General features: G+C 42.1%; 2 protein-coding genes across 4 annotated transcripts; both read right to left on the reverse strand.

Annotated features, from left to right (window-relative positions):
* Window positions 1-1,816: 1,816 nt before the first annotated feature.
* LOC124062908 lies at window positions 1,817-3,858 on the reverse strand. The gene is made up of 5 exons (XM_046395990.1): window positions 3,457-3,858; window positions 2,979-3,149; window positions 2,732-2,830; window positions 2,552-2,589; window positions 1,817-2,473 (listed from the first exon to the last, which is right to left on the reverse strand). Exons 1-5 carry the CDS (start codon window positions 3,824-3,826, stop codon window positions 2,417-2,419), a joined length of 735 nt encoding a protein of 244 aa, XP_046251946.1. The 5' UTR covers window positions 3,827-3,858; the 3' UTR covers window positions 1,817-2,416.
* A 1,411-nt stretch (window positions 3,859-5,269) lies between these two features.
* LOC124062907 lies at window positions 5,270-14,515 on the reverse strand. 3 transcript variants are annotated; one of them, XM_046395987.1, is made up of 12 exons: window positions 14,166-14,296; window positions 13,283-13,633; window positions 12,823-12,975; window positions 12,364-12,462; window positions 12,184-12,221; window positions 11,575-12,105; window positions 8,702-9,049; window positions 8,224-8,394; window positions 7,587-7,685; window positions 6,510-6,547; window positions 6,297-6,422; window positions 5,270-5,844 (listed from the first exon to the last, which is right to left on the reverse strand). In XM_046395987.1, exons 6-12 carry the CDS (start codon window positions 11,612-11,614, stop codon window positions 5,671-5,673), a joined length of 996 nt encoding a protein of 331 aa, XP_046251943.1. In that variant the 5' UTR covers window positions 11,615-12,105; window positions 12,184-12,221; window positions 12,364-12,462; window positions 12,823-12,975; window positions 13,283-13,633; window positions 14,166-14,296; the 3' UTR covers window positions 5,270-5,670. The 3 variants fall into 3 exon arrangements, with proteins under 3 accessions (XP_046251943.1, XP_046251944.1, XP_046251945.1); XM_046395989.1 differs by having other exon boundaries at window positions 5,718-5,844; window positions 6,293-6,422; window positions 14,166-14,515; XM_046395988.1 differs by lacking the exons at window positions 11,575-12,105; window positions 12,184-12,221; window positions 12,364-12,462; window positions 12,823-12,975; window positions 13,283-13,633 and having other exon boundaries at window positions 14,166-14,511.
* Between the last annotated feature and the right edge of the window lie 365 nt (window positions 14,516-14,880).

Here is a 14,880-nt window from a genome sequence, read left to right on the forward strand (position 1 = left end):
GGCAACGGGTGGAGGAAAGACGACCGAACGCGAACTCTCCGACGGCCTTCTGTTGTTTTTGCACTTTGCCTTCTTGCTTCCACAATCCTGAATATTTTATTTTATCACTAAGTAACAAGGATAATAATATTTTTCTACGTTAAATGTGTCACGTATGTTATTGTATATTGAAAACTGACAGATTCACTGAAATGTTATTTATTGCAATGAATCCTCCAGGTGAAGAGTCCTGTTTCAAAGCCAAAGTGTCCTCACACACCACATAAAAACGTTTTGGCTTTAAAGTCGGATTCTTCGCCCTGGAGGTTCGAAGTTCTTCCACTCGTGTGCTGAAGGGACTCTGTTGTGTTTTGGGATGCTGGGCTCATCTGCACGTCGCGGTTGGAGCAGGAGGCCACACGGAAACAGAAGTGACTCAGGCCGACTTTGGTTTGCTTGTTTCAGTGTGTCAGTGCTGTAGCCTTCATTCCTACTGAAGACATGAATCTTTAACAACAGCTCACAGATGTAAACTTTATAACTTTATTTTTTTAAAGGCTCATTAATTTCCTAAACGGCAGGAAGGAAGGAACTTAAACAGCAGTAAATAATGCATTTGTAGGGAACTATTTTCAGCGGTGGATTGATCCATATTTGGGATGGACTCTTAGTTAGCAGGATCAATCCAGCAAAGGATGAGGAAATGATGTGCAGGCAAAGCACGTAAAATCACGCAGACTTGATGTTGTTTTTCATTGTTTCTCTCCGGCTCCGACGGCGGCGGTGCTGAAGAGTCCACCTCCCGCAGTTTGCACCGAGACACTTCAGAGCAGAGTCGTGCATTTCAGATCTCTGTCTCTGTGAAATGCTTTGAGTTCATTTCGGCAATAAGCGGCAAAGTTCCCTTTGCTGGTATTGATGAAAGACGTGACAAATCCGAGACTCACGATCTTCTTCTCTACATTAGAGACTCGTGATATCGATTCTATGCAGCTTTTATTCTGGTCTTCTTCATCCTCCTCTTCCTCCGTGTGTTTACCTGTAATGTGCCACAGCATCGGTTCTCACCTGACACACCTTTATGTGAGTTATTATTTGAGTCCTCTTTGAGGGCCGTGAGGCTGTAAAGGGAAATACTCAGCACGTGTTTGTCTTCCTTTATGATCGTCGTTTTTACATGTTAAGTTAAATTTCATTCAAAGTTAAAGTAGATTTTTGCATTGTGTTTTTGTCTGATTTTTATTATTATTATTATTATTATTTTCACTGACAACTCGAACGAGCCACGCAGCAGTTTGGCAGTCGAGGCATCACAGGAAGTGAATTTGTGCAAATAAGATTGATGTGTTTGTTCACAGCGAGTGTGAGGTCACAGATGCTGACTTGTGACCAGAGCAGTTCAGGTCGTGTTTTCTCCTGCTTGCTGCGTCATGCTGTCAGGTACAACAAATTCTGTAAGAGACCTCAAACTGCCAACGTTCAGTCCACGTCAAGTTTATTTTCATTAAAAAGATGGAAACTACTGCTCCTGTTCTAATTTATTCTCTCACTGTGATCGTAAAGGAACGTTTGTTTCTAATAAATATCATGTTCTGAATATTCATATTCCAATGAGGAGAAATGTTGATTTTGCTGTCAAAGGATCAGGGATTTGCAGGCAGTTGTTCAAAAAAGCAGAAAAAGCATGCAGTAACTTTTGGAAACGTCTCATCTTTACTGTCAACATTTCAAAAACTTTCAAAAACAAGTTGTGTCTCACTCAGTGCTGATCATCGGCACAGTTCTGTACGAACACACATGAAAATATCAAAAGCTGTTGTTTATTTTATGTGTCAGAATTTTTAGCCATAAAATATTTCATGAAAAATCCTGTAAATAAAATCCACTCTCAGTCGCTGAGTAAACTGAGGTCCACCAAGACGTGACGTAAGTCTCTTGCGTTTCCAGTGTGAAGTTTGCTGCTGATGCTCCTGTAGTGCAGCTTGTTGTTCCTGTGCCGGCTTTTACATGCGTGTTTAAACAGGCTGCTCTTCCTGTGGTCGCAGGACAGGAAGCCCCGCGGCTGCAGTCAGCTGCTTTCTGACTCGCCTGTTTTGTCACATAAGCATCATTTGAGGAGCTGTGCAGCTTCGTGCAAACCGCTCACTGGGTTGTTATCTCCTGATCTACTCTGCTGTTTCCATGGAAACCTTCAGACCCTCTCCTCACAACATCTGAAGCTTGTAGCTCGAGATATGATCACAAACTGTTTCCTCTTTCTCGATGAATGCAGCTCGTTGCTCAGAAACGTAAACTTCTGTACAGTTTGTGTTGACCGCAAACTTCTCACCTTCCCACCAGCCACAGCAAAAGAAAATGTTAAAAAATTCCTTCCACTGTACAGTCATTACAGATTATTCAGTGGGTGAAGTCTTCCTGCTGTTGTCCAGGCTCAAAGTTAGAATCCGGACACGCTTTTCTCTTGGTTTCTTCTGAGAATGGGCTGCAGCTGGACCTGTGAAGAGGAGACATTTCTACAGGAGGAGATCACACAATCAAACACTCATAATGGCCCAGATTTACTCAGCCTCACCTCTGTGACACGAGCACATTCAGGTCCCGCAGGAGGTTCTGAAAAACATGGGGTTCAGTGTTCAGATTGTGTCTCTGCCTTTTTCTGCTCGACTTTGGTGCAGGAATTTCTCCTTCCTGAATTCATGTAACCAGAAGAACATAACATTGTGTGCGTGTGTGTGTCTCCTGGAGGCCTCACCGTTGGCTTTGCCGGCCCTCCTCCTGCAGAAGATCAGCCCAGCTGCTGACGACACGATGGTCGTGACCATCAGAGTGAGACGCACGGCCAGCAGCACACCTGTGCAGCACATCGAGATCGTTTATGAGTCTATTGCAGACAGCCGCAATTTAACTCGATAGCCTGATTTATTGAACAAGGAGACTTGCACGTTTCTGAAGTTACAAAGCTTTAAAACTTTTGCTGTGTTATGAAAACGTAGGTGGACCTGCAGCTGGCTGTGGATGCTCAGGCTGGTTGGAGGTTGGTGGCTGGTTGGTGGTTTCAGGGGAGGCTGATGGATGTGTGAAGCTTCCTGGGCTGGAGATCAAACTCTGTGTTGTTGTCGGTGTGGATGTTGAAGGTCGGAGGTTCGGTTTTGGTTTTGAAGTGACTCGAGCTGCGAAACACAAAAAATAACACAAAGAGACAATCAGATACTGATTGTGCAGACACAAGGAAATGTGTGCTAACGTCTCATAACACAAATTCTCTGCAAACACTAAACTGTGTGAGTGGATTTCTAATCAGAAATGATGTGTGTGTTGTTTGTGTTTGTGTGGCAGTTTGACTTTATCAGATATTCTGCAGGTGAACTTTGAAAGCAGCGCTGATCAGCGTTCACACTGATGACAATATGCAGCTCTGAATACAGACTGTTGTGTGTCAGTGAACAGCTCATTCAAAGACTCTCAGCAGAAACTCACCATCTTCACTCTGCACTCTGATCTCAAAGTCCTCTTTGGAATCTGGTTGAAATTTTCTGTCCAGTCTGCATCTGTACCGTCCAGAGTCAGACTTAGTCAGGTTTGTGATGGTCACATTCATAACTGAAAAAAACAGAGCAACTGCTGCTTTATGCTGAATGCTGTATCTGCCACGCTGAGCGCTGCTGCCAGTTGTTTCAACAAGAAGGTCTTTTCCTTCACATTCTCTCCTGCAGAAGATCCTCTTGCTTGCTCCAGTGAAAAAGAAGGTACACGAAACGGTGATGTTTCCTCCTTCAGTTCCCGTATGGATTTCTGCCTCCATGAAACCAGTGTTTCCATCCCACAGTGCTGGGAAAAAAGATGTCATACCGGGTCAAACTGAGCCATCTGCATGAGTGAACAGCAGAACAAACCATCTGCTGAGAAAGACACCAGATGCAGTAAAAACATGTTTGTGGTTTTATCGTTGTTTGCCGTGAGGGCTGCTCACGGCGACGCCTCTGGAGTCAGTTGAAAGAAAAGAATTTAAAAATTCTTTAAGAAGGTTTGTCAAAGTGCAAGTGAATTAAAGCAAGAGGCAGCGACTTCGCTTTGACTCTGCAAGAGGCTGTGAAGAAAGGAAGCAAAAAGTCTTCTGTGCTTCATACACAATCATTCAAATTCAACAAAAAGCAGCACTGAAACACCAACAGCTAAATGCAGATTGTTGGACTCAAACAACAAAGAGTGTCTCATACTCATAAAGTGACCCACAGCTGACTCTGAACACCTTAAGTGACCAAATATAAAATCTAAAGAAAAATGAGTCAACAAAGAGGGAATAATGAAAAGAGAGAGTGGACTCACGCAGTAAGACGAAGCAGATCAACGCCTGGCAGACTTTCATGTTGGAGGCTCAGATGCTTTAATGCTGATTCCCTTTTTTCTTCACAGCTAAACCAGAAACTTTTCTCTTAACATCAGAGTCCCTCCTCCAAACATCTCAAACCCGACTCCTCCTTTTTTCATCTTTTTCCTCCTGCAGAGTCAGTTTGTGTTGTCACTCAGCTGATGAAAATCGAGCTTTACGTTTGGTTCCCGAGGCTTCCAGTCATCGCCTCAGTTTTTGGGACTCGAGAATCGCTTTGATTCGTGCTGCTCAAAGTGAAGTTCTCTCTTTCTACAGCGCGATTTATTTGATTTTATTTAGACTCATGTTTCTGAAGTTACAAAGCTTTAAAATCTTTGTTGAGTTATGAAAACGCAGCTGGACCTGCAGCTGGACCTGCAGCTGGACCTGCAGCTGGACCTGCAGCTGGACCTGCAGCTGGACCTGCAGCTGGACCTGCAGCTGGACCTGCAGCTGGACCTGCAGCTGGACCCTGCAGCTGGACCTGCAGCTGGACCTGCAGCTGGACCTGCAGCTGGACCTGCAACATCGGTGATGTTTGAAGAATAAAAATAGTCTACAGAAGAAAATATTTATCTTGTTAATCCATTATTGTGTCCTGTTTGTGTTGAGTGTTTGTGCTTCAGTAGAATAAAAACAAGTCACGCTTTATTGCAGAAAATTCTTTGAAATTCACACAGGTTGAGTTTGCTTTTTCTTGAAAAACTTTATTTATTTTGTGCACAAGAAAACAGAGAATTAAAGTAACATAAAACTACCATCTACATTGTATGGACTAAAGTATTGGGACACATGACCATCACACCTACAGGGACTTTAATGACAGAGTATTCGACAGTTCAGCTTCCACTCTTCTGTGAAGGCTTTCCACAACATGTTGGAGTGTTTCTGTGGGAATTTGTGCCCATTCATGCAGTAGAGCATTTGTGAGGTCACACACTGATGTTGGACCAAAAGGCCTGGCTCACAATCTCCGTTCCAGTTCATCCCAAAGGTGTTGGATGGGGTTGAGGTCAGGGCTCTGTGTGGGCCAGTCAAGTTCTTGAGGAGGAATGTGTATATTTAATTTTGGGGTGAACTGGCCTTAAACTGAGCTCAGTGGTGCCGACTGGAGGTCACACCAAAACACTCGTCTCCGGTGTGGTCTTCAGTACACGTAAATGTGAGCCAGCAGTAGGATGAGCGCTGAAGCTCGTCTGAAGAGTGCGAGAGACTTAACTTCTCACAGGTTGTCACAGGGAAGAACAGATTTTGGTGCGACTAATTCAGTCCAGTTTGCGTTCAGATGTTGACCACTGAGAGAGCAGATGCTGAAGCTACAGCTACTGTAACGTAACAGTAGAGTACAGAGCCGGTGAAGCGTCCGAGCTGGCTGCTGCCCGAGGCACAGAGTAGATGACATCATCTGCATCGCCACGGGGGGCGCTGTTGAGCGAGCCAGCTGTACAGTTGGAAAAATCCACCTCAGTGTAGACAACTTTCCCCAAGTCTTCAGTCTGGAGGAAGACAAGCAGAGAATAAAGTTCTCAAGGATCACAAACTGGTCTGGTTCCTTCTTTGTCTTCGTGAACAAAACAGATACAGATAGTTATTATGATTTTTTTCTCATTAAACACATCATTAGCAGAAACAATTTTTATTAGTATTTTTTAACTGCAGCTCTATAGCCAGTTTGTCTTTAATCCTGGGGGTCAACTTTAAATGAGCCCAGGAGTATTTTTACGTTTGGAACATGAACCGATTAAAAGTTTGTTTAAAACCACACTTAAGAGGACATGTCCACCATCTTCCCTCTGTTCGCCACAGCAAAAAATATTTCCACTGTTGTACCTTGAAATATCATCTTCATTTGCCTCAGGCCACGTCACAAAGCCTGAATCCAAACTGCTGTCTTTAAGATGTTTTCTAAGCCTGAAAACAAAAGTCTCACCCATATTGACTTACTTACACAGTTTGCTGCTGTGGTTTCAACTGCATTTGGTTCGGTGATTGAAGCACAAGTGTATACTGTAAATAATTCTACAGGACCAGATCTGTTCGGTTTGTCTTCTATGATCTCATAATCTCGGTTTGCCTGCAGGAAGAGAGAAATGGGTTTTGTATTAGCAGCAGCTGGTGTCACAAAAATACACTGAGTTACCCCTAATGTACTCAGACTCACCTCTGTGACGTTAACATATTCAGCTTCCTCAGGAGGTTCTAAAAAATATGCAGTTCAAAAGATTAGTTCAGCTTTAAAAGATTTGACAACAGGCTCCTTAAAACATAAAAAAGGGGATTGAAAATTTAATCCTCACAGGAACAGACACAATCTGGTTTCAGGTTTAGTTTTTAGGTCCAGAACTGCTAGCTAGTAGCTAGCTAGGTATTAAGCTTCTGGTTAGCTAGATAGCATGAGAGCCCTGGTAATCACGTAATAGTCGCAAAGAGTCGTAAGAGTCACAAAATGAACTAGATGTGGCGCCACCCATAGGTTTCTGTACTGCTTTGCACTCTGAAGCCTTGAGTTTGACACTAGCTATGGCCTCCACCATCTTGTTTTTTGGAGCCAAAAGTGACCATATTGAGCTGGAGAGCTGAGAACTTCAGGATACACTGCAGTTAACCACAAGGTGGCCCCACCCTAAAGGGTAACCTGGTTTACAGTCTATTTTACTCTAAATGGGAAAACAATTCCGAACATCTGAGGAAGGCTTGAAACTACAGGATGGGTCCGTAAACTCAATTTATTTATGACTAAGGTGATAAAAAAGTGAGGAGTGGGCTCTTTTTCTCATCAGCCTACATGCAATTGGACTTCTTTTTTAAACCAGTGAAGTTACAACATTAAAAAGAGAACAGGTTTCATTTTTCAGATCCAGAGACTCAAGTTTACCATATAAACCAGAAAAACATTTCTGTCTTCTACGTTTGCTTCGCATCATGTGCATCAGTGTTTCTCCTGCTGGCCTTGCACACTGATCTCAGTTGGCATAAAGACTTTAGATTGGCATAACATCATGCACTTCAAATGCTTTGATAAGGTCTTACAAACATAAAAAATATAAAACAAGTCATTACTGGTTTGTTTAACTGAGTGACGAGACTCATAAGGTTTCACGTAAAAGTTGATTCAGTAGGTAGTTTTTTTTATTTGTTTGTTTTATTTTTGTTGTGAGAAATCGTACGTTTAGATGTTCAGTTTGCCATTGTTGTGTGTGTGTGTGTGTGTGTGTGTGTGTGTTTTCTGGAGCCTGACCTTTGGATTTTCTGGCCCTCTTTTTGAGGAGAATCACCATGGCTGCTGATAAAATGATGATCATGACGACCAGAGTCAATCCCACATACAGCAGCCCACCTGTGGTTGTCGGAACTTAAGTTTATTTTACATGTTGATTTTCATAACTGCACAACCACGTGAATGTGGGGTCTGAGGGTCCAATCACATGGTCAAACTGATAGTAACATTAATATTTATATCAATGAATAAAATCTTTTGTAACAAAATTAATATAAACCAACAAGTCAAGTTCCACATGGACGAGCGTACACATCAGTGTGTTTGCATACCCACAATACAAGCGTATACACGGAAATGCAAACTTTTGCTGAGTTATGAAAATGTAGGTGGACCTGCAGCTGGCTGTGTGCAAATATCCTGCCATACACAGTTCAAATGGTCAGTTCTGTGTGTGTTGTCACTCAGCTGATGAAAATCGCGCTTTATGTTTGGTTCCTGAGGCTTCCATTCATTACCTCAGTTTTTGGGAATCAACAATCGCTTTGATTCATGCTGCTCAAAGTTAAGTTCTCAACATTGGCAACAAGGAGACTCGCACGTTTCTGAAGTTACAAAGCTTTAAAACTTTTGCTGCGTTCTGAAAACGTAGGTGGACCTGCAGCTGGCTGTGGATGCTCAGGCTGGTTGGTGGTTGGTGGCTGGTTGGTGGTTTCAGGGGAGGCTGATGGATGTGTGGAGCTTCCTGGGCTGGAGATCAAACTGTGTGTTGTTGTCGGTGTGGATGTTGAAGGTCGGAGGTTCGGTTTTGGTTTTGAAGTGACTCGAGCTGCGAAACACAAAAAATAACACAAAGAGACAATCAGATACTGACTGTGCAGACACAAGGAAATGTGTGCTAACGTCTCATAACACAAATTCTCTGCAAACACTAAACTGTGTGAGTGGATTTCTAATCAGAAATGATGTGTGTGTTGTTTGTGTTTGTGTGGCAGTTTGACTTTATCAGATATTCTGCAGGTGAACTTTGAAAGCAGCGCTGATCAGCGTTCACACTGATGACAATATGCAGCTCTGAATACAGACTGTTGTGTGTCAGTGAACAGCTCATTCAAAGACTCTCAGCAGAAACTCACCATCTTCACTCTGCACTCTGATCTCAAAGTCCTCTTTGGAATCTGGTTGAAATTTTCTGTGCAGTCTGCATCTGTACCGTCCAGAGTCAGACTTAGTCAGGTTTGTGATGGTCACATTCATAACTGGAAAAAACAGAGCAACTGCTGCTTTATGCTGAATGCTGTATCTGCCACGCTGAGCGCTGCTGCCAGTTGTTTCAACAAGAAGGTCTTCTCCTTCACATTCTCTCCTGCAGAAGATCCTCTTGTCTCCAGTGAATAAGAAGTTACACGAAACGGTGATGTTTCCTCCTTCAGTTCCCGTATGGATTTCTGCCTCCATGAAACCAGTGTTTCCATCCCACAGTGCTGGGAAAAGAGATGAAAAATTCAGTATTCATCATCAGTCTGTTTGTTTGACATTAACACAAGTCCACAGAGTCATACTGGGAGCTGCCCAGTTCAGCCAGGCTGTGACTGAGGACAAACAAAATAATCCAAATGAAATTTGATTTGGATTCTTTCACCAAAGATTTTATCCATCAGAAACGTCTGACTGATTCCCAGAGGAACTCGTACCTGTTAAGTGATTCCGTCAGCAGTAATTAAACGTACTGAAACCTTTCTGTGTGCTCAGACAGAATGTAAAGACGACTGTAGAGGCAGACTGACTGCTTACAGTCAGTGGCAATTTACAAAGTCTGAAGGCAAAAAGGAGGAGAAGAATCACATAAACAAGTGAAGTTTCTGCTGTGTTTCCATTTCCATTTGAAGGCTTCAGCTGAACGCACACACACACACACACACACACACACACTCAGTCAGTCGGTGCTTCTGCTGCATAAACTCCTCCCCCTCCATGTTAGCAGATGGGACATGGACAAAACTAAAAACTCAAACAAAACATCAAATAAATTTTTCCCGAAGGTGGTTTCTGTTGTTTCAGTTGTTGTTTGTTCAAGTGTTCATTTTCCTGATAAGTTGGGTTTTGATTAGTTATTTGCTGCTGTAAAAAGGGTCTGAAACGTCATGACTGACAGCTGAGTGCTGCTCCTGATTGGCTCAGGCTGGTATGTGGGCAGGAACTCCATGCTGCGACTCCTCCACCTGAACATTACTGCACAGACTCTGGCTCCATATGACATCACCAGTACAAGATGGCAGCACTTGTTTGCGGTATATTTTGGCTTAATCTTTGTGCAGTCTGAGGAGGTGGAGACTTGTTATCCGGCTTTATGTGCGTCTGTGGTGCAGATGCACAAACATTATTGAACAAAATTTATGCTAATGAAAGGAAATGCATTATGCCGACTGGTTTTAATTGATCTCAACTCGTTTGATGCTGCTTGTAGATTACCTAATCAACTCTCTGCAGCTGCAGTCAGTGACCAGCTCCACTGAACAGATGAAGAGTAGAAGTCTTTATTGTCAGTTTACAACAGTGAGATGAGCAGGCCAACAGATGCACAGAGTAAGAAGCAGTAGATAAGAGCAGTTAAATAGAATAAAGATTCTAAAATGTGCAACAATATACACAGCTAAAAATATAAACAGACATACAAACCTACCTAAAAATTTACAGTTAGGAGGAATAATAGGAATAAATAGATAAGGTGCAGAGGATGCACCGCAGTAAAGTGGTATTGCACAAGTAGTATTGTTGCGCAACAGTGCGACACAACAGAGCATTGCACAGCAGAGTAGTCGTCCGATGTCTGTGAGATTTCCTGGGCTGTAAACCGCACATGCCCTAAATAACCGTAAACAGTTGCTAATTCGGACTAAAGTAAGGTTGATAATAATAATAAAAGAAAAGACAAAGTGACTTCTGTTTTGGGAGCTGCGGGCTGTTGCGTCTATGCACGCCGCCATCTTGAAACCAGTCACCATTAATGGCCCATTCAAACCTTTTCAATCGCACTTCATCCCCTCAGAGGCCAGTTACTAAAAACGTCCAACTATGAATTTCAATTTTAGTGCAGACTTTAAAGTTTCCAAATATACAAAATATATTAGCATGAACTTTAAGGAATTATGTATAAGATAATGAACGCATAGCACACGTGGAATAGTTCAGTTTGATGGGATGATGCAGTCTTGAAAACAGGGAGTTTTGAATTGAACTTTCAAACTGTGTGAAACCACACGGCATGAAAGAAGAGCTGACAAGATATGTGACAGAACCAGACAGCTAATCATAGCTTACTGCTCCTGCTCTTCTCTTCTTCTTCTTCTTCTGTTTGCAAATTGTGAGTAGCTTCCTTTTTCATTTTTTATATTATATTATATATTATATATATTATATATATATACATATATATTATGTATATATATATATACACATAAAGACTAAAATATTGTAGTGGGGTGACAATTTTGTTGAGTCACAAAGAAAATCAATGTTTGATAAGTCATGCAAAGACCAAAGCAAATGTCCATAAGTGTAGAGAAAACAGAAGTGAAAGCATCTATACTGCCTCCCTCCCTCGCTCTCACAGCTGTCCCTCCATCTTTGGCATCAACTTAAAAAGCACATTTATGTTGTTTCCTGTGCTGTGAGTAAGCAGCAACTGCAGTTTTCCCAGTTTAGTTACCTATGAAACATAAGTACAGCAGAACAACATGTACACACACACACACACACTCTCACACACACACACACATATATATAAATGAATATTATGTATTAACTTATTAATGACCCATCCATCAAAATGACAAGATTCTGATCTCACATTTAACCACAGAAAACAAGAACATGAAATGAAGCACGACTGGCAGAGTGTGATGACGTCTCTCATGAGAAACTGGTTCAGATCAACCACAAACTACAGAAATATGTATATATGCAATAAGAGGAGGGGATGATAAAAACAGAATGAGAGAAGACTCACAGAGGAAGAAGAAGCACATCAGCGTCTGGAGGACTTTCATATTTGATGTTCTGGTGGTTGAATGCGTCCTCTCTTCTTACTTCACTGACAAACCAGGAACTTTTCACTTCTGTAAATGAGGGAGTCCCTCCTCCAAACAACTCGTACTTACCTCTCCTCCCCTCCTGTTCCTGTGAACACTCCATCACCTGCTGGTTTATGTAGAATTTGCTTATGAAGTGGCACCAACAAAAGTTTGTCTGCACTGCAAACAATCTGCACCTTATTAACACATTTTATTTATAAATTTGTTATTTTATTGAGATGATGTTTGACATTTTTATAGTTTTTTATTATTATTATGTACTGAATGATGAAGTATAGGAAGGAAGTCTGGTTTGTCGCCCAGTTTGGTTTTAAAAAATTCCTTCCACTGTACAGTCATTACAGATTATTCAGTGGGTGAAGTCTTCCTGCTGTTGTCCAGGCTCAAAGTTAGAATCCGGACACGCTTTTCTCTTGGTTTCTTCTGAGAATGGGCTGCAGCTGGACCTGTGAAGAGGAGACATTTCTACAGGAGGAGATCACACAATCAAACACTCATAATGGCCCAGATTTACTCAGCCTCACCTCTGTGACACGAGCACATTCAGGTCCCGCAGGAGGTTCTGAAAAACATGGGGTTCAGTGTTCAGATTGTGTCTCTGCCTTTTTCTGCTTGACTTTGGTGCAGGAATTTCTCCTTCCTGAATTCATGTAACCAGAAGAACATAACATTGTGTGCGTGTGTGTGTCTCCTGGAGGCCTCACCGTTGGCTTTGCCGGCCCTCCTCCTGCAGAAGATCAGCCCAGCTGCTGACAACACGATGGTCGTGACCATCAGAGTGAGACGCACGGCCAGCAGCACACCTGTGCAGCACATCGAGATCGTTTCACACCTTCAGGCTCGACACAAAATCTATGATGTGTGTGTGCAAATATCCTGCCATGCACAGTTCAAATGGTCAGTTCTGTGTGTGTGTTGTCACTCAGCTGATGAAAATCGAGCTTTATGTTTGGTTCCTGAGGCTTCCATTCATTGCCTCAGTTTTTGGGAATCAACAATCGCTTTGATTCATGCTTCTCAAAGTGAAGTTCTCAACATTTATGAGTCTATTGCAGACGGCCGCGATTTAACTTGATAGCCTGATTTATTTAACAAGGAGACTCGCACGTTTCTGAAGTTACAAAGCTTTAAAATTTTTCTGCGTTATGAAAACGAAGGTGGACCTGCAGCTGGCTGTGGATGCTCAGGCTGGTTGGTGGTTTCAGGGGAGGCTGATGGATGTGTGAAGCTTCCTGGGCTGGAGATCAAACTCTGTGTTGTTGTCGGTGTGGATGTTGAAGGTCGGAGGTTCGGTTTTGGTTTTGAAGTGACTCGAGCTGCGAAACACAAAAAATAACACAAAGAGACAATCAGATACTGACTGTGCAGACACAAGGAAATGTGTGCTAACGTCTCATAACACAAATTCTCTGCAAACACTAAACTGTGTGAGTGGATTTCTAATCAGAAATGATGTGTGTGTTGTTTGTGTTTGTGTGGCAGTTTGACTTTATCAGATATTCTGCAGGTGAACTTTGAAAGCAGCGCTGATCAGCGTTCACACTGATGACAATATGCAGCTCTGAATACAGACTGTTGTGTGTCAGTGAACAGCTCATTCAAAGACTCTCAGCAGAAACTCACCATCTTCACTCTGCACTCTGATCTCAAAGTCCTTTTTTGAATTAAAAAGAACAGTTTCTTCCAGTCTGCATCTGTACCATCCCGAGTCAGACTTAGTCAGGTTTCTGATGGTCACATTCATAACTGAATAATCCAACAGACTATCTGCTGCTTTATGCTGAATGCTGTATCTGCCACGCTGAGCGCTGCTGTCAGTTGTTTCAACAAGAAGGTCTTTTCCTTCACATTCTCTCCTGCAGAAGATCCTCTTGCTTCGAGGGAAAAAGAAGTTACACGAAATGGTGATGTTTCCTCCTTCAGTTCCCGTATGGACTTCTGCCTCGATGAAACCAGTGTTTCCATCCCACAGTGCTGGGAAAAAGATGAAAAATTCAGTATTCATCATCAGTCTGTTTCACATTAACACAAGTCCACAGAGTCATACTGGGAGCTGCCCAGTTCAGCCAGGCTGTGACTGAGGACAAACAAAATAATCCAAATGAAATTTGATTTGGATTCTTTCACCAAAGATTTTATCCATCATATATAAAGGCTAAAGTATTTTAGTGGGGTCACAAGTTTGTTGAGCAGCAACTGCAGTTTTGTTACCTATGAAACATAAGTACAGCAGAACAACAGACACACACTCTCACACATACACACACATATATAAATGAATATTATGTATTAACTTATTAATGACCCATCTATCAAAATGACAAAATGACAAGATTCTGATCATCACATTTAACCACAGAAAACAAGAACATGAAATGAAGCACGACTGGCAGAGTGTGAAAACGTCTCTCATGAGAAACTGGTTCAGATCAACCACAAACTACAGAAATATGTATATATGCAATAAGAGGAGGGGATGATAAAAACAGAATGAGAGAAGACTCACAGAGGAAGAAGAAGCACATCAGCGTCTGGAGGACTTTCATATTTGATGTTCTGGTGGTTGAATGCGTCCTCTCTTCTTTCTTCACTGACAAACCAGGAACTTTTCACTTCTGTAAATGAGGGAGTCCCTCCTCCAAACAACTCGTACTTACCTCTCCTCCCCTCCTGTTCCTGTGAACACTCCATCACCTGCTGATTTATGTAGAATTTCATGTTTGCTTATGAAGTGGATCTGCATCTTATTAACACATTTTATTTATAAATTTGTTATTTTATGTGGACTGATGTTTGACTTTTTACAGAGTTTTTTATTATTATTATATCCTCACTAATTCAAGATGTTCTACCTGTGGAACTCAGGTGGTTAGAAAGAGTGCAGAGTGCAGGAAGTCTGCAAGTCTTTCAAAGACAAATAACTAAGTCCAGTTGCATTCGATTGAATTTCCTTGAGATAACCATGACCTGGATGAATGAGAATATTCACAGGCTTATTGCAGGAAGTCTGGTTTGTCTTCCAGTTTGGTTTTGGCGTTTTCACATTCGCACGTTTTACATTGTGAAGCTTTTGGATCTGGCGCAGTTTTAATGACAGCACTTTGTAATTGTTTTGTCTGTAGGGGAGACAACAGGAGTGTGTTTCATCGTCACTAAACTATTCAAACGTGCACTATGAATCACCCATAGCTGTCCGACTCTGTGTGAGCACAGTGAATGTG

Source organism: Scatophagus argus, chromosome 8, assembly GCF_020382885.2.
Source record: "Scatophagus argus isolate fScaArg1 chromosome 8, fScaArg1.pri, whole genome shotgun sequence".
Classification (NCBI taxonomy): Eukaryota; Metazoa; Chordata; class Actinopteri; family Scatophagidae; genus Scatophagus; species Scatophagus argus.

What these genes read in the sequence shown, in the direction of transcription:
- LOC124062907 (XM_046395988.1), bottom strand. Translation starts at nt 14,205, where the DNA reads ATGAAAGTCCTCCAGACGCTGATGTGCTTCTTCTTCCTCT. An exon ending in GCATCCACAGCCAGCTGCAG is followed by an intron (nt 7,686 to 8,223) that starts GTCCACCTACGT and finishes CGACAACCACAG; the next exon opens with GTGGGCTGCTGTATGTGGGA. An exon ending in AATATGTTAACGTCACAGAG is followed by an intron (nt 6,423 to 6,509) that starts GTGAGTCTGAGT and finishes CTCTTCCTGCAG; the next exon opens with GCAAACCGAGATTATGAGAT.
- LOC124062908 (XM_046395990.1), bottom strand. Translation starts at nt 3,826, where the DNA reads ATGACATCTTTTTTCCCAGCACTGTGGGATGGAAACACTGGTTTCATG. An exon ending in CAGAGTGCAGAGTGAAGATG is followed by an intron (nt 3,150 to 3,456) that starts GTGAGTTTCTGC and finishes TGTGTTTCGCAG; the next exon opens with CTCGAGTCACTTCAAAACCA. An exon ending in AATGTGCTCGTGTCACAGAG is followed by an intron (nt 2,474 to 2,551) that starts GTGAGGCTGAGT and finishes TCCTCTTCACAG; the next exon opens with GTCCAGCTGCAGCCCATTCT.